The sequence below is a fragment of the Aspergillus viridinutans genome (genome assembly GCF_018404265.1).
Source record: "Aspergillus viridinutans IFM 47045 DNA, scaffold_1, whole genome shotgun sequence".
In the NCBI taxonomy this organism is placed as follows: Eukaryota; Fungi; Ascomycota; class Eurotiomycetes; order Eurotiales; family Aspergillaceae; genus Aspergillus; species Aspergillus viridinutans.
In genome coordinates, this window is record NW_025091217.1 from 1,056,747 (window position 1) to 1,074,046 (window position 17,300).

Below are 17,300 nucleotides of genomic sequence, written 5' to 3' on the forward strand. Positions count from 1 at the left end.
GATTCAATACCATAGTATTTGATATCGAATGATCACCTAGTATGAATATTGATACCATAGTATTCGATATCGAATCATCAACTAGTATGAATATCAAATCATTATCTAGTAGGAATATCAATACCATAGTACTATACTAAGATATATATATTATAAATATACTGTATTTATAGTGAGTACCCCCCTCTTTATATATATATATATATTTAAACTATAAGGGCACAACCTTAGTATATAATAATTTAATATTAATGTAAATAGTACTATGGTATTAATATTCCTACTAGATAATAATTTAATATTGAATACTATGGCATCGAATCGATATCCTGACTAGTTGATGATTCAATATCAAATACTATGGTATTGAATCAACATCCATACTAGGTGATGATTTGATATCGAATACTAAGGTATCGAATCGATATCCTGACTAGTTGATGATTCGATATCGAATACTATGGTATTGAATCGATATCCTGACTAGATGATGAGGAATACTATGGTATCAATATTCATACTAGGTGATCATTCGATATCAAATACTAAGGTATCGAATCGATATCCTGACTAGGTGATGATTCGATATCGAATACTAAGGTATCGAATCGATATCCATACTAGGTGATGATTTGATATTGAATACTATGGTATCAATATTCATACTAGTTGATGATTCGATATCCATACTAGTTAATGATTCAATATCCATACTAGTTAATGATTCAATATTGAATACTATGGCATTGAATTAATATCCTGACTAGATGATGATTTGATATTGAATACTATGGTATCGAATCAATATCCATACTAGTTGATGATTCAATATCGAATACTAAGGTATCGAATCGATATCCATACTAGGTGATGATTTGATATTGAATACTATGGTAGGTCATGGTTTAATATTAATACTATGGTATTAATATCCTTAGTATATGCTGCTATCTGTAGAGGTAGTGGCAATATGTAATACAGGCGGTGAACAGTAAAAAACTCCAAAAGTCCACATTGTAGCTATAGTCCGCCGTAAACAGACTTGACGGGAAAGCAGTGCAACACATGGTGCAAACTCTGAATATAATTCAATAATGCCGTAAGATTAACTTCTTTGTCTTGGTCCTCTTGGATAACCCAAATGCCGATTCATCGTAGATCCCGAATATATCCCGTCGACCGGGATGACGCGCACTACGAGTTATCATATATGGCAACAGATCAACAAGCAGATCGAAATAAACTGGGGGTAATCATATTATTAGTATTATAGAAGAAGTTGACGAAACAATTGGAGAAATGGAACGATCCAGTCACCTGCAGCAGCAGTTTCATCCCAAGGATCTCGTCTCAAGTGATGGTGTTTAACTTTGTTAGATCCGGATGTTTTCCCCTGAAGAGCTTCTTCGCCTTCTTCCCCTTCCTGCGGCTCTCAACGCCGCTGACTACACAGACCAATCGAGTGAATCGACACCACACAGGAACTGCTGGTCAAGACTACCTACTTGAGGGCTCGCCTCTGACATCCGTGGTTTGGACACCAATCTCCACCAGAAACGCGTTCATTCGTGGCTTGGCTTCCAACGAGTCGATCTGCAATATACCAACTGGGCAATGAACCACACGAGAGGGAATACGGAGTTAGGGGATCCCACATGGTCCGTTTCCTACCAAGTCCATATTGGCTATGCAATATGAGGCGAGTTTGATCACTGCTAATGTTGTCGATTGTCCAGATCTCAATCTCTCAGAATGAATCGATGGCCAAACAGGGGTCTTACCGAGCTCTACGCAGGACTCGTATTGTGCGGCAATCCAAATAGTTACCTAGGTAGTGTGTGCATCGGCCCTACTACGGAGGAGAACGGAGTGCTCCGTACGATAAAACCGCCAAAGCCTGGGCCTCTGGCTAGAGACGGATGGCATCCGTGGCACGCCGCACGACTCGCAATAATAGACTCTGGCTAATTCAGAATAGAATTTTCTCACTGCCGATTATCTACGGATTATCTTTATTAATGTGGTATGCTTTGTCTGACCTGACTCTTGTCAAGCCGGCTGTCACCCATGTCTCGACATCACCATGCTCAACGGTCGCAGTGAGGCGATTGTTACCGCCACCTCTGTCTTTCTGGCCCTGTCGCTGGTCACCGTGTGCCTGCGATGTTTCGTTCGCGCGCGCATAGTGCGCGCTTTTGGCCTGGATGACTGGGCAATGGTCGCCGCCATGGTAGGTCTTTTCACTGCAATTGATCTCGTCCAGCAGCGAGCTGACGAGTAAAGGCCCTCAACGTAGCATTCGCCATTTGCACTCTCGTTGGTTGCTCTTATGGGATGGGCCAGAAGACGGATTACTTTCTATTGCACCCGGACTATTACCGTCGAGCTCTACTGGTATGATTCATCCTAGGTCGAAAGGGGCAACCACATATGCTGACAATACAAGTGCTGGTGGCTCGGTCAAGTCTTCTATGTCATCACCTGCGTCGTCGCCAAAATGTCCATCATCATCTCCCTCCTGCGCATCACGATTAACCGAGCGCACATCTTCACCCTCTACGCCGCCATGGGCCTGGCCCTGGCTGTGGGTCTTCTCTTCTTCTTTTTCACCATCTTCGAATGTAAACCGGTCGACTACTTCTGGGACCAATTCACCAAGCCGGGGTCGTGCCTCGATAAGGATATTCTCATTGCCATTGCGTATACCTACAGCGTGGGTGCGGCCGTCACCGATTTCACGATTGGAATATTGCCCGTATTCATCATCTGGTCGCTGCGGATGAACGCCCGGACGAAGATGGCCATTGCAGGGATTTTGGGATCGGATGCATTGCCAGCGCGGCCGTCATTGTTCGAATTCCGTTTATCCACAATTACAAGGACCCCGACTTTTTCTATGCAACCTACCAAGTGAGCGATCACTCTCAAGGATGACCAACAAAAGCTGACTTTATAGATCTCAATCTGGAGTAACGTCGAAGCCGGACTGGGCATCACGGCAGGTTCGCTGACGACCCTACGTCCTCTGGTTCGCTTTCTTCGGGATGGCTCTTCGGCCTCACGAAGTCATCAACGACAACCAGGCTCATTTCCGCTATCTGGCAACATGCCCAAGGGGCTCACGCGCCGGTCGAAACCCGATGAGGCGGGCGACGACGCACGTCGACTGTGGACGGGAATGGCGGACGAGGAGTATCAGGGCGTCACAACCACGATTATTACAGGGAGCCATCCCACAAAGCGGGGAGAAAGCGAGGAGAGTCTAACCAATTGATTCATATACTGTATTATATACTTGATAGACTTTGGGGTTACATAACAGCAACAGACATTTCCATCATAGGTCCCACTGTCCCATTGTTCCCTTACCCCAACGCTGGTACGGTACCTCTCGACCTCGTCTCCAACTCAATTCAAGCTGGATTTCTTGGTAAGGATCACGCTTACTTTATGTCATAAACTATCAAGCAGCTAGCGAATGGTGGGGGTGAGTGCATCATATTCCAACGTGGATAGCGCTTAGCAAGGATTGACTAAGATTTAGCAAACCCTGACAGAGCAATCAGATGCATCAGAACAACAGAGGACCCATTAGAAAGACTTTCATCCTGCTTTGCTGATGCTTTGCTGATGCTGATGTTTCTCTGAGGGGCAGCGACCGCGTAGGTTGCTACGGAGGTCCGCTTGCAGTACCCAGTTAGCCACGTCATGACATCATCAATGCCATCACTTGTCCGCTGATTCCGGGGTATATAACCACCCCTCTTTCCTGCAATTTTCTGTTATTTAGAGAGGTACAGTCACAATCATCTGAAGATCTATCAAGTTTATAATATACCTTACTACCGTCAAAATGCCCATTCCCGTCCCCGCCGCCTCCTCACTCCTCGACCTCCTCAGCCTCAAGGGCAAGACCGTGGTGGTGACCGGCGCCTCCGGCCCCCGCGGCATGGGCATCGAAGCCGCCCGCGGCTGCGCCGAAATGGGCGCCAACATCGCCCTCACATACGCCTCCCGCCCCGAAGGCGGCGAGAAGAACGCAGCGGAGATCGCCAAAGCCTACGGCGTCAAGGCCAAAGCCTACAAGTGCAACGTGGGCGACTGGGAGAGCGTGCAGAAGCTGGTCAAGGACGTCCTCGCCGAGTTCGGGCAGATCGACGCCTTTATCGCGAATGCGGGACGCACCGCCAGCTCGGGGATCCTGGACGGGTCCGTACAGGACTGGACGGAGGTGATTGAGACGGATCTGACGGGCACGTTCTACTGCGCGAAGGCTGTCGGCCCGCACTTCAAGGAGCGCGGCAAGGGCAGCTTCGTCATCACGAGCAGTATGTCCGGCCATATTGCGAACTATCCGCAGGAGCAGACGAGCTACAATGTTGCCAAGGCGGGGTGCATTCACTTTGCCAAGTCGCTGGCGAACGAGTGGAGGGATTTTGCGCGCGTCAACAGTATCTCGCCGGGGTACATCGATACCGGCTTGTCGGATTTCGTGGACAAGAAGACGCAGGATCTGTGGCTGAGTATGATTCCCATGGGCCGCAACGGGGACGCAAAGGAGCTCAAGGGCGCGTACGTGTACTTGTGCAGCGATGCCAGCTCCTACATGACCGGGACGGACCTGCTCATTGACGGGGGATACTGCATTCGGTGATAGCCACTATCCACCTTCCAATCAATTCCACTATATATACTCCGTAAGCCATTCTTCGCTCGCCGCAATCAATAAGCAAAAGGCCCAGCCACATCCGTAGTCACCGTCCCACTCTCCACATAAACCCCCGACCAGAACCAATCCTCGGCAGGCGCATTCACCCCATTATCCAGCCTCAGCTCACCCACATGCCAATCCTGGGAATTGGTGAACGTATTCGCGCCCACATTCTCCACGATTTTCTTCAGCGCCTCCGCCCCAGTCGACGCCCACAGGCCCACCGTCTTCGCGTCAAAATCGATATCATACGCAAAGTTGTACCACGTCCCGGCAACCAGAGAAGTCGACCACTCCGTCTGCCCGCTCACCATCCACCGCAGCGTATTATCGTCCGCGGTGCCGCCGAGCCGCCCGTACTTGAGTTCCGTGAAGTGGTTCTAGCATCTCATCAGCCGTGTCACATTACAGGGGAAGTGATGGGACGGGGGGGGGGGGGGGGGGGGAGGGTACCTCGAAAAACGCAATCTGATGCTCGAGGCTTGGATCCGGGGCGTTGGTCTCGCGCGTCGACATTGAGAAATGGTAGTACAGATGTCCCTGGCCCAGGTTGGTGGTGGTTGTCTGGGCTCCCTGGGGGATAATCTCGCTGCGCATCATTGTTTGGCCGTTCCACGAGGAGGTATTGTCCTTTTCCTCATCAGTTTCTCTTTAGATATAGAAAGGGGATAGGGGAGGAAAGGACCTACGATGGTGATTCGGATGCCCTGCGCATCGACCTTGGGGGCTGGGTTCTTGAAGTCGGGCGATAGGCCTAGGTAGTGAGATGTGGGCTGCGAGCCGTGGATGTACCATTGGTACGGGGGGATTTGGTTGGACCAGGACCCTATATTGCATTGTCAGTGTACATATGAGTGAAAGGGAGGGGGTGTATGTACATTGGTCAAAGTGGTCGACGGTAAAGTTGGCGTCGAAGAAGCCGCTCCAGAGCACGTCGCAGCGGACGAGGGGGAGGAAGAACAGCCAGGATTTCATCTTCTCCATTTGATACGATGACTGTGTGATTCAATTCAAGCTTATCTGCTGGGTGACAGATGTCTGCGATGTCTGCGATCTGCTTTATATACAAAAGTGTCTCATGCTGAAACGGCTAAATTGACTATGTTCAGGTGTTTCATCACAACCCTTCAGAATTCAAATAAAGTAGTCTAGGATGCCTGCATCTGTCATACCGTTCGTCAATCATATTCATACCAGATGATCTGCGTCTTATATTCCCAATCAGATACGGGGTTGATAGTATCGTCTGATTGATAATGTCCTGCATTTATCCAGCGGACCGCTGGTCCGACACTTGGCGAATCCAATTCAATCAACCCGCGACGTCAAAGCTAAGGATCAGGCTTTGGTTAATTTGTCGTCCCCCGAATCCGTCGCGACATCAACCACCTCGGCAAAATGCATCCGGGGCAGGCTGCGCGCCACACGGGGCGGGTCGAAGATGCTCTTCGACTGGATGAAGATCTCGTCGATCTCCTCGAGGGTGCGGCCGTTGGTCTCAGGGAAGAAGAGGTAGACGGTCGGTACGATGGCTGCGTTGAGCACCGCGAAGATGATGTAGTACTGATACCCGATGGAGTTGAACCCGACGGGCGTCACCTGCGCCAGGAGGAAGTTGAAGGTCCACACGGCGGCCGTGGAGACGGCGCTGATGGCCGCGCGCAGCTGCAGGGGTGCGACCTCGGTCGCGTACAGGAACGTCAGGCCCGAGTAGCCGACGGTGAAGATAAATTGGAAGACAAACAGGAAGATGACGGCGACGACCGTCGCGCCCGTGCTGTCCGTCACTGAGGTGGTCCCCGCTAGGATGGCCATGGAGATGGACATGGCCGCGGCACTCCACAGCATCAGGGGCCGCCGGCCCAGCCGGTCGATTGTGAAGAAAGCTAGGAACCCGCCCAGTGGCTGTGTCAAGCACATCGACCCCGCCAGGATGCGCGAGTTGATCGCGCTCATGCCCAGGTACTGCTCGAAGCTGGTCGTCGCGTACATGCTGATCAGGTTGATCCCGCACATCTGCTGGAACATCTGCCCGCCTGCCGCGAGAAGGGTGCGATGGAACAGCCGCTGCTCGCCCATCGTGAGCATGCTCTTGAACGAGCCATTGCCGCAGATGGACAGCGATAGTTCAATGTCACGAATGTCCGCGCTGATCGAGTCCGAGTCCGGCTCCACATCGGCCAGCGCGGCAAGAATCTCTCGGGCTTCCTGAATCCGGCCCTTTTTGACCAGCCACCGGGGCGATTCGGGAAAGATCACGATGAAAACCATCACAATCAACAGCAAGACAATCTGAAAGGCAACGGGGAACCGCCACGAGACCGAGTTGCCGGTGATGAAGTAGAAACCAAAGTCGATCCAGAGAGACAAGGAGACACCAATGCCAATGAAGATGCCGTCAGTCACCACATGGGCACCCCGCTTGCTGGCTTTCGAGATCTCCGACTGCCACACCGGTACCGTCGCCAGATATGCACCCGTCCCTAAACCCAGAACCAGTCGAGCCACGATGAACTGAGCAAAGTCGAATGCCGTGGCCATCAGAACTGCACCGACGATGGTCACGGCGGATGCAAGAAAGATAACCTTTCGACGACCCAGGCGGTCTCCAAGGTAAATGCATGATAGGGAGCCGAATATACCCCCGACGGTGAAAAGGGCCACGACGGTTCCTATAATCGTTAGGCCCTATTCCACGTTGGATGCAGTGGACATACCCTGAATGGTGGAGTTGTAACGCTGCTGAGCCCCTGTGGTATTTACCGTATCAATCTGGGGAAAGGTTTCGACGAACGACTCCAGCGTCAGCAGCCCACCGGCCACGCTCAGGTTATATCCATAGGTGACAAAGGCCGGGCACACGACTAGACAGATGATGGCCCGGCTCAAGGCAGATCCACGGAGGCCAAAATAGGGCGCCATCTCAATGGTGCAGTATATGCAAGAACCGCAGGTATCTCAATCTCAATGACGGGCGATACTGAAACACAGACAGCTATAAGGCTCTTCAATGCCCCGATCTGATGGATCACACATTGCCAGAAATGTCAATTGCATTTATATACCAGATGTCCATTCTGTACGGTCATCGGCGGGCGCCGGGGAGGCGATAGACCAAGTGGACCAGGGTTCCCCAGAACTTCGCCTGGGGCTGTTGGCTGGCCGATCATCGGTGCTCACTTCTCCTGCTGACTTTAGTGTATTTCCCCAGACCAAATGGACGATGGGATCCCATTCTGAGGTTCTGCCCCGTCTTCCCCAGAGTTGAGTGGGACTCGAGTGGCCCTGCAGCACGGTTCAGAGAGCAGCCGCAAACTCACGAATCGTAGCATTTGAAAGAGTAAGAGAAATTCGAGCCGACAAAACGCCCAGAAGCGAACAGCAGATTCTCGGGACGACCGATCCAATAAAGGCTGTTCCCCGCTTGTTAGTCCATTATTGTAGTTGATTCTCCACTGTGCTGGTTCAGGCTCTTCCATCGGGCCCGGCCGATCTGGCATTGCCTCGGCCAGATTGGATTCGACGGAATGGCTGTCTGAAGGAATCCTAAGCCATTGTGATGATAGTATAATGATATGCTAAATGGAACAGTTCCAGTTGCTGGATGGCAGATGCACCCCGCGATGCAGAGTACAAGGAAAGATGGAGGGATGGATGCGGGCATGTCCGCGCCAAGAGCATCGCAACCACCGGGGCTAACAGATAGACGAGAGCTTCAGGGTTCACCTTGGTTGCTGCTCGGAAGCAGTATGCATAAGCATGCAGTGCTGGCATAATTACGTATGCAACGGGGAGGCTGTGCTGTGGATTGGGGGAGTATACCTTAGTTATATTATTTAGATGCTCCACTGGCCAAGAGCGTCAAGCTCCCAGCTCCACCCATAGCAGTAGTACATAGATCAGTGCTATAGTCTCATGTGGCTCGCTGTGGCTTTGTCCGTGGCTGAGGTTATTCCCTCTTCGACGCTGTTAGTCTGTTTGCTTAAAGCTGACTCCAATCTGCTTCTCCATGATGTATCATCCATCTTCAAGGTTTACCTTCTACATTTGGATCTGGTCCGGACAACCAACTATTAAGGCACTGCATTCTTCTCTCGACGCTTTCAACAGGGCTTGCGATGGATTTGCCACAATTACTAGGTGAACAATGCCGCTTAGTTACCTCCTGCAGTCAGACAGCACACGCGCAGCCTTGCGGTAGCGTACGATTGGGTCGCATGTTGTTGCCCTACTATAAGAGCCATGCATATTACCCCGCAGGCCCCGAGGCGAAGTTGCTCCATCATACACATCCCGAAGCAATGCTGATTGCTTCTCCGAGCATCCTCCACCATGTGGTATGTTATGGACTTGCTTCTGCTGGCCGGCGCAGTCGCATACGCACTGCGTCCGCCTCAACGCGCCACCCTCGAGGAAACGGTGCAGCTGCATGCGTCTCCGAAAGAGAACAATGAGGTTCCCGAGACCATATCTGAACGAGATGATGAGGCTTCTGATAACGTGTCTGAAACGAGTACTTACACGCCTCCTGAGAGAGAAGCTCGCTCCCTAGAAGACTGGCTGGTGCCCGTTCCGGATGCTACATGGCATCACCACATCCGTAAAACGAGGCAGGACAAGACTGGAGAAGGGCTGTTAGCCTCTGCCAAGTTTCAGAAATGGTTCGCAACAGACGGAGCGACGTTGCTTTGTACAGGCTTGCCAGGCACTGGTAAAACCGTGCTCGCGTCGGCCGTCATTGACTATCTGCAAGACAAACTCGAGGAAGATGCCAGCGTCGGCGTGGCTTTCCTCTACTGCAGTGCTCGAGACTACGAGCGCCGAAAGCCCATTGACCTCTTGTGGAGCCTACTCAGACAGTTTGTTCAGAAGTCGCCAAAGGTCCTTCCGGAAACCCTCCAATTGTTCTACAAAAGTTACAAACTCCAAAAGCCACCCCGGTTGGCCATCGAGGATGTGTCGAAAGCGATGCAGATCATGGTCAGGGAATATTCAAGAGCGTTTGTGGTTATTGATGCGTTGGATGAATACGACTGGAAGAATGATGAGCTGCATACTTTTCTGGACGTTATTGTCGCCCTTCAGGCACAGACCGGACTCAATCTCCTGGCTACATCGCGGCATGCGTTTGACGCCGGAAGCAGATTCTACGGTTGCCTGTCATTGACTATTCGTGCTTCTGACAACGATATTTGGCTCTATCTGCAGAACCATATGGCCAGACTGCCACCGTCTGTGCGGGACAATCCGTATCTTCTGGACAATATCAAGGATGATATTGTCCACGCCTCTAATGGGGTGTATGTATACATCTCTATTCAGTTTCGTTTCTCCCGTCCTGGTCTAATGCAGCTGTTCGTCCAGATTCCTTCTCGCACGTCTCAATCTGAGCTGTTTGGAGAGCAGCCTATCAACGGATGAAATCAACGCCGTCTGGGAACAGATTCGTGCGAAGCGACCGAACGGGCTTACTGAGGCAGATGTATTAGATACAATAGCTCGGGCATGTTCGCGAGCGATAGACAAAATAAAACGACAAGCACAGGGGTCCCGAAGCCTTGCGGAACGAACATTAGAGTGGCTCAGCTGTGCGAGGACGCCGCTGAAACTCTCAGGGCTGAAGCAAGCCCTCGCCTCAGAGCTTCCTGCATTTGAGGGGACGGAAGCAGTGCCCGCAGCGGAGGATATTGTTTCAGTCTGCGCCGGACTGGTTACGGTTGACATAGAGGCAGACACCGTCTCCTTTCTCCACTGCATCATACATGAGCATTTCGAGCAGAACTGGAGACTTTACTTTCCGAATGCAGAGGATAGCCTTACGAAAGTCTGTATCACACATTTGACGAAGGTTTTCCAAAGCGAACCAAGCCATGCAGAGGATCAGATTGAGGAATCCTCTCAACAGAATGCCTTTACCATCTACGCAGCCAAAACCTGGGGATACCATGCTCGTGCATCACCCGCAGAAGCAACAGAAGATTTGGTTCATCAATTTCTCCGCGCCGACGCTGCTGTTGCCGGTGCTTGCCAGGCAATGGGCCTCTGCGGTGGCATCCAACCTGATAATACCTGCGGAGTGCATCTCGCGGCATACTTTGGACTGGAAAAGGCAATGGCCGCGCTACTCAAAGACGGCCACAGTCCAGACACGAAGGCTCTGGGCGGTAAAACACCACTGCTCTTGGCTGCAGAGATGGGTCATAAAGCAGTATTTGCATTACTACTCAAGGAGTCGGGTGTACGAATTGAATGCAAAGACTCTGAACACGGGCAGACGCCCATTATCAGCGCCGCGAGACACGGTCATGGCACAATTGTAAAGCTTTTGCTCGAGCATGGTGCCAACCCGGAGTCAACGGATGGCATATTCAACCAAACAGCGCTTTCCTGGGCTGTAAAGAACGGCCATACGGAGGTTGTCAAGTTACTACTTAACCACAACGCCCGGATACCTTGCAGCCGAGTTGAGTTTGACCCGAAATGGCTTCTGGGCTCAGAGGCTGGCTTCCATGACGCCTTCGTGCAGGAGTTTCTTGCTGGGACCCCACTAATTTCAGCGGCGTGGAACGGACACGTCAGTATGGTGCTCTTGCTCCTGGAACACGGGTGTGATCTGGAGACCAGGGACAGCATATTCGGTCAGACGGTGCTGTCGTGGGCGGCATGGAAGGGTCGTGAGGGAGTGGTCCGATTACTGCTAGAGAAGCAGGCCTTAACGGACACGCATGATAAACTCGAAATGACGCCGCTGCACTATGCAGCACTTAATGGACATGCGATGATTGTTCGCGAATTGCTCGAGAGCGGCGCCGATATCGAGTGCCGACAAGATCACTACGACTGCACGCCGCTGTCTCTGGCGGCATGGACCGGCCGTCAAGCCGTGGTCCAGTTACTGCTGGACAAGGGCGCTGATTTACAGGGCGGGAGAGCGCTCGAATGGGCCCTTGATAACGGACCCGAAATAAACCTGAGATTTCTGATCAAAGGCGTGGAATACCGTCGTGATCCCGCGTCTTGCTCACAGAGCGACCTCGAGAAAGCGGAGCCAGGAGACGAACATCTGAAAGTGTTCGCTTTGTTATGTCTCGGCCGTTTTGATCCTCAGGAAACGGTAGAGGTGTTTTTGGACGTGGTGATGGACCAGTTACCGGCTTTATGGGGCATTTGGAGCAGGCAAGGCGATATGTTGAAGTTGTTAATGGGAAAGGGAGCATCGATTCCTCTCGAACAAGGCATCGAGTCCGACAAGACGGTTCTTGCAATAGCCGCAGAAAGAGGCTTTGAAACATTGCTCAGCGTGCTCATTGAGCAGGGAGCTGATATAGAAGTCAGGGACGCCGTTATTGGCAAGACACCGCTTCACTTTGCTGCAGAGAACGGCCATCACATATTGGTCAAGATATTGCTCGACAACGGTGCGGATATCGAAGCTCAGGACATCCTGTTCGGGCAAACACCACTTTTATGGGCTGCTGAGAAAGGCCATACTGCTGTTGTAAAGTTGCTGCTGGATAGAGGTGCTCAAATTGAGGCAATTGACGAGGAGCACGGTCAAACACCATTGCTGTTAGCAGCAAAGAATGGACATGGAGACGCAGTCAAGTGCCTGCTGGAGATGGGCGCCAACACTGAATGTAGGGACACCCAACACTCAATGACGCCACTTGATTGGGCTATAAAGAATGGCTATGGGGACGTGGAGAAGCTGCTCAAGCAGCAAAGTGTTGAAAGACCAACATCTTGAACCCCTGTTCTTTAGAATTCCTTAACATTGACTGTCTTCCTGGGTACATGCTTCATAGCTATACAGAGTAGAAGGGGGAGATATCGTTCATTTCGGCGAGTTCTGTTGCCGTATGCCCGTCACTATTCCTAAGTCGAGGATTGGCGCCATTCTTCAGCAATATTCGTATCACTGCCTTGTACCGATCCACAACCGCTGCCTCTTCCTGGCTGAGTTCCAGCTGTTTCCTCTGAAGTAACTGTAGGATTGCCTTCTTGCCAGCCGGGGCTGTATGAGCCACAACATGCAAGGCAGTATCTCCAGACATCGTCATATGGTCGTTGGCTTTTGCTCCGTGTCTTAGGAGTAGTTCAACAAGTGCCGGCTGTCCCGCCCAGGCTGCATAGTGCAGCGGATGCCCTCTGTAGAATTGCTCGGAATAGACGCCTATTCCCGTCTCCAGGAGCAACTGGGCAGTTTTTTCCTGCCCGTGCAATGCAGCCAAGTGCAGAGCTGATGGCTCATACTCGTGCGGTGCCCTGGGATTAACACTGCACTCGAGCATGAGTCGGACGATGTCCACTTGGCCGTCTCCAGCAGCTTTACGTAGCGCTGCTTCCACGTCGGCGTGGTCCACCAGTGCTGGGTTTTTCTTCAAGAGATCCTCGACAATGGCCACATCCCCGCGTGCCGCAGCTGCTACCAGAGCCTGTGCTTGAGCATTGATCGACTGCTTAATTAACCGCTGATCAGTAGGCAACACCACATCTGCTTCCTGTCCTTCCTTGGCAGCCGCTTCCATCGAGTGCGTGACGCTCTCGCCGTTCTCTTCAAGTTCCGGTTGCAATACACCCAGATCTCCATCTTGTGCGGCCCCTTGTAGCGTCAATGTGTTGTCTTGTGCTGTCGTCGTGGAGATGGATTGAAGCAGCCGAACAATATCCCCCTTGTCGTTCTTAGCAGCCACATCTAGTGCTATTCGTCCTTCATGGTCCGCCACCGAGGCATTGGCCCCATTCTCAAGAATTAACAAGACCAAGGCTTTCCGGCCGTTCTTCGCCGCTCGATGAAGAGGGGTCTCTCCATTGTTGTTCTCCACATTGACCTCCGCACCGTGCTTTACGAGGAGCTCGGCTACCGCCAGCACGTCTGCCTCCCTCTTGACGAGGAGACGTGCTAATGCGTGGTCCCTACTGCCGCAGGCTCGATGAAGCACAGAGTCACCATTTTTGTCCCTGGCATTGATGTCTGCTCCCGCTTCAATCAGTCTCTGTACCACATTGGTGTGTCCATGCAATGCCGCTTCATGCAGAGCAGTCCGTCCACGTTCATCTTGGACATCCGATCTCGCGCCTGCCTCCACCAGTAGATGCACCAGCGTCTCATGTCCTTTCTGAGCAGCCAGGTGCAGTGGTGTCATCCCCATCTGGACTTGCTTGTTAATGTCGGCACCCCGCTTGACCAACTCCCACGTCACTGCGTCGTCTCCATTTGTCGTGGCCCATGATAGCGGCGTCCGTCCAACTGTGTCTGCGGAATTGACATCCACGGTATCCTGCGACAGAAGCAACTTGACAATGGCCAAATGGCCCTTTTCTGATGCCAAGGATAATGGTGTTCTCCCGTCCTCGTCTTTGCAGTCGACATCAATATGGCCATGGGAGTAATAGGCCTGCAGTGCTGTCCGAGCCAGTTCTTTGAAACGTTCGAGGACCGTTCCGCTCTTAAAGGCAAGAAAGACTAAAATATAGCTGATTAAGGTTATTCTCCAAATCTGCGCCGCAACTGCACTGAACAAACCATGTCTCGCTGAGGCGTGCAATAATGTGGTCTTAGGGACGGGCCATTCGATGCTCCGCTGGGTCCAGATTCTAACCCAGGAGTCCACCTTCCGAGAGGAAGGCCAGTCAAAGCAGGTTAGAATCTCATCCTGAGCTACGTCCATGGCCTCTGCCTGCTCTGCATGTAGCATCCAGGAAGATATCGCGTAGTCAAGGAAGGGAAATTCATGGTCGGAAACATGGCCTTCCCGCTCGACAACCTCATCCGTCGACATGTACTTAATGCAAGCGGTTGCCAATTGGATATGAGCCCGTCCAATGACTATAATCACGGACCAGAGACGGCGATCCAAGATTTGGAACCCCTCGAGTGTGAGATAGTCCTTCACAGTTTGATGAATCAGTTGTGCGAATGGCGTATCATTGTACGTTTTTGCTTCCGCAAGTCCTCCGGAGAGGCTCTTCAGTCTCTTTTCCATCTGTTTGTTGTCCTTGATTGATCCGAGATGTTTCCCCGGGCATGAGACTTTCTTACGAATATTCATAGCATGCCGAAGCTCAGTCAGGGAGAGCGGCCTGCTCGCAAAGCACAGCCACTGGAAGAGCTCTAGGGTTTGGGGCGAATCATTTTCCGGACGTCCCTCGACAAGCTGATGAATAATGCCTTGGAAGACGCGGTTCAAATCTGTTGGAGTCGTTTGAAGATGACTGCGCATCTGCTCCACGCTGAATCCTGCTCTATGCTGCGATAGTATGACAGGGAGAACCAATCTCACCCATAGAAAGACGCCGTTCGATCGATCTACGATCTCCTCCTCAAGGCTGTGCCGATCAGCCTCATCTTCAAACTCCTCCAGCGCTCTTCCAACGTATATCCTGATGTCGGCAAGGTTTCTCGTGTCCACGCAGATTTCCACGCCACCTGTCCACTTCACGAGTGGATAATGGCGACAAGTAACGCATAAACGTACGGAGTATCCAAGGGCCGGAGTTTCCGCTTGTAGTCTCCTGAAAAATCGTTCAAGAGCCAGGATATCTTCTACAGCGCACTCGTCGAGCGCATCAACAAGTATCTCGACAGTATGCGTGGCCAGCATCCTGCGCAGGCATTTTATAAGCAGCTCCTGGAGTTCGTTAACCTGATATACGCAGATTTGATCGAGGGTCACAAGGCTTTTGTGGGCTTCCTGGAACTCTTCCACAATATCGAGCACATGAGGTCGTACTCGCTCTCGGTTCTGGAGAAGCAGTTGATGTAGAAAGGTTTGATACACGCCGCGAGGCGTCCGCTGGAGTTCTGAGCCTCGATCATAGAAGAAAAAGGAAAGAACAATGTCCCCTTGAGTCTCCTTAATAAGAGCATACTTGAGCAATGTTGACTTCCCTGACCCCGGTTTCCCAGTCAGCCAGAGCAAGCCATTTTTCTCACCCTTCCATTGAACAAACGCTGGGTCCTGAAGTAGCCAGCCGCAAGTTCCCTCCGCAGCGTCATCTATTTCGTGCTGACGACGGTTCATTTCTTGGAAGGAAAGAGACTGCAAAAAGTCTGCCAAGGTTGAGTAAGGTTAGTCTCAACTCGCATAGCCAGCGTTATTCTCCTTCACTATGACAGAAGAGGGATAAGGAAATGACTCTTTGCCGTCTGTTTCATATCGTCGTCCTTTGAGTAGCATGGCACAGTTGCAGGTATGCATTGCACCGATGACATCTCTAAGCTACATCCTCGGAATAGATAGATAAAACGAGCGAGGAGTGGGATAGATAGAACAACCGACACAAATATTGGGTCTGGTTCATAACTGGCTTAGAGTGCAGGAATCCAAGAGATTTGCCATTGTTTCATTCCCAATCAAGTCTCATTTCGGTGCAATAGACACCACAGTCTCACATTCAACTTAAGAAGCGGGCTTACCGATAGCATTCGACGCGGTATCTGTGCTTTTGAGCTCTTGGGCGCGGACGCTGTAGAGCACTTCTTTGGCTGCAGCTGCAGCGGTGGCAGCCGCATAGCCATGCCAGCGGTCGTTTTTATGATAATCGGCATAGTCGCTGACACCCCGAATCACAAGGCAAGGGAAGGCGTTCATCAAACCCGCTGCTTCCATCTCAAAACACAGGACATTGCCCAGCTCCTTCCTCATGCGGTCGCGAGTTCTCGAATCCTTGATTACCTGGTTGCCAGATGCGATGAGGCCGTAATGAACAACCGGGTCGTCGTTATGGCGGCCAGGCCTTTGCACTGGCATCTCGACCTCGCCAAATCCATCAGCATCGGAAGTTCCTTCTGCCACCTCATATATAACATCATTCTCGCTCCCCGGGTGTGCGAAAAACTGTGCCGTGGCCGCAGGACGGTTCTTCGGTATATCCTGAAGAAACTCGGGAATGCGATATTGACCTAGAAGATGGTTCGCTTTCAGAGCGTTCAGCGCGTTCAACAGCACTCTCGGCGGGGCGTTCAAGAACCCCGTCCTTTCAAACCGATGCGCGAATGTCTTCCCGCGGTCGTACTGCACAACGCCGCCAAGCTGGCCCTGCGGTTCGCTGATGATGATATCGCCAAGCCGAATATCTCTACCGGGCCCTGGTATACCACCGCCGATTCCAACTAGCAGGCCGAATCGGATCGTGGGGAAACTTGAGAGCATTTGTTGTGCAGCCGCGGCCGCTGGAGCAAGGCCGTACTCGCCAGCTGGAAGGCAAGCAATGGCAACACAGTGATTCTTGATTCGTCCCAATACGTACTGATTGGTGTCTGCTAGATGCTGTTCTTGGGGCTCGTCGTAGAGCTCGTCCAACATTGTCGTTGCTACCGCTCGTTCTGTAGGCAGGGCGCAGATCCATCCAACAGTGAAGGCTTGATTCGGCATCGAAACTGGAGCCATGGTGTTCGCGGCTGTCCAGGTGATACGTGCGTGAATGTAACAGGTGGGATATTCACCGTTGTAATGAGATTCGTTGCCTGCTGCTTGTACAGCGTCCGACTCCGGAAGTGCCGCCGTACAGATTGTTAAGTATAGAGTATATCTTTGGATTCGTATCGTTAGCTTTGAAAGGCTGAGTGACACGTCACCTGTCCTCA

At 51.5% G+C, this 17,300-nt stretch overlaps 6 protein-coding genes across 6 annotated transcripts; 3 read left to right on the forward strand and 3 right to left on the reverse strand.

Moving 5' to 3' along the window:
* Positions 1-2,083: 2,083 nt before the first annotated feature.
* Aspvir_000279 (putative integral membrane protein) lies at positions 2,084-3,274 on the forward strand (the record flags this gene model as incomplete). The annotated part of the gene is made up of 4 exons (XM_043265416.1): positions 2,084-2,230; positions 2,284-2,394; positions 2,447-2,910; positions 2,971-3,274. 4 exons carry the CDS (start codon positions 2,084-2,086, stop codon positions 3,272-3,274), a joined length of 1,026 nt encoding a protein of 341 aa, XP_043121351.1.
* Positions 3,275-3,853: 579 nt separating this feature from the next.
* Aspvir_000280 (SDR family oxidoreductase) lies at positions 3,854-4,654 on the forward strand (the record flags this gene model as incomplete). Its single annotated transcript, XM_043265417.1, has 1 exon — positions 3,854-4,654. One exon carries the CDS (start codon positions 3,854-3,856, stop codon positions 4,652-4,654), a length of 801 nt encoding a protein of 266 aa, XP_043121352.1.
* Positions 4,655-4,722: 68 nt separating this feature from the next.
* Positions 4,723-5,695, reverse strand: Aspvir_000281 (glycoside hydrolase family 131 protein; the record flags this gene model as incomplete). Its single annotated transcript, XM_043265418.1, has 4 exons — positions 4,723-5,091; positions 5,165-5,341; positions 5,401-5,537; positions 5,590-5,695. 4 exons carry the CDS (start codon positions 5,693-5,695, stop codon positions 4,723-4,725), a joined length of 789 nt encoding a protein of 262 aa, XP_043121353.1.
* Positions 5,696-6,049: 354 nt separating this feature from the next.
* Aspvir_000282 (putative MFS sugar transporter) lies at positions 6,050-7,633 on the reverse strand (the record flags this gene model as incomplete). The annotated part of the gene is made up of 2 exons (XM_043265419.1): positions 6,050-7,383; positions 7,429-7,633. 2 exons carry the CDS (start codon positions 7,631-7,633, stop codon positions 6,050-6,052), a joined length of 1,539 nt encoding a protein of 512 aa, XP_043121354.1.
* A 1,410-nt stretch (positions 7,634-9,043) lies between these two features.
* On the forward strand, positions 9,044-12,458 carry Aspvir_000283 (ankyrin repeat domain-containing protein; the record flags this gene model as incomplete). Its single annotated transcript, XM_043265420.1, has 2 exons — positions 9,044-10,011; positions 10,076-12,458. 2 exons carry the CDS (start codon positions 9,044-9,046, stop codon positions 12,456-12,458), a joined length of 3,351 nt encoding a protein of 1,116 aa, XP_043121355.1.
* A 58-nt stretch (positions 12,459-12,516) lies between these two features.
* Positions 12,517-17,103, reverse strand: Aspvir_000284 (uncharacterized protein; the record flags this gene model as incomplete). Its single annotated transcript, XM_043265421.1, has 2 exons — positions 12,517-15,764; positions 16,131-17,103. The coding sequence occupies 2 exons, from the start codon at positions 17,101-17,103 to the stop codon at positions 12,517-12,519; spliced, it is 4,221 nt and encodes a 1,406-aa protein (XP_043121356.1).
* Between the last annotated feature and the right edge of the window lie 197 nt (positions 17,104-17,300).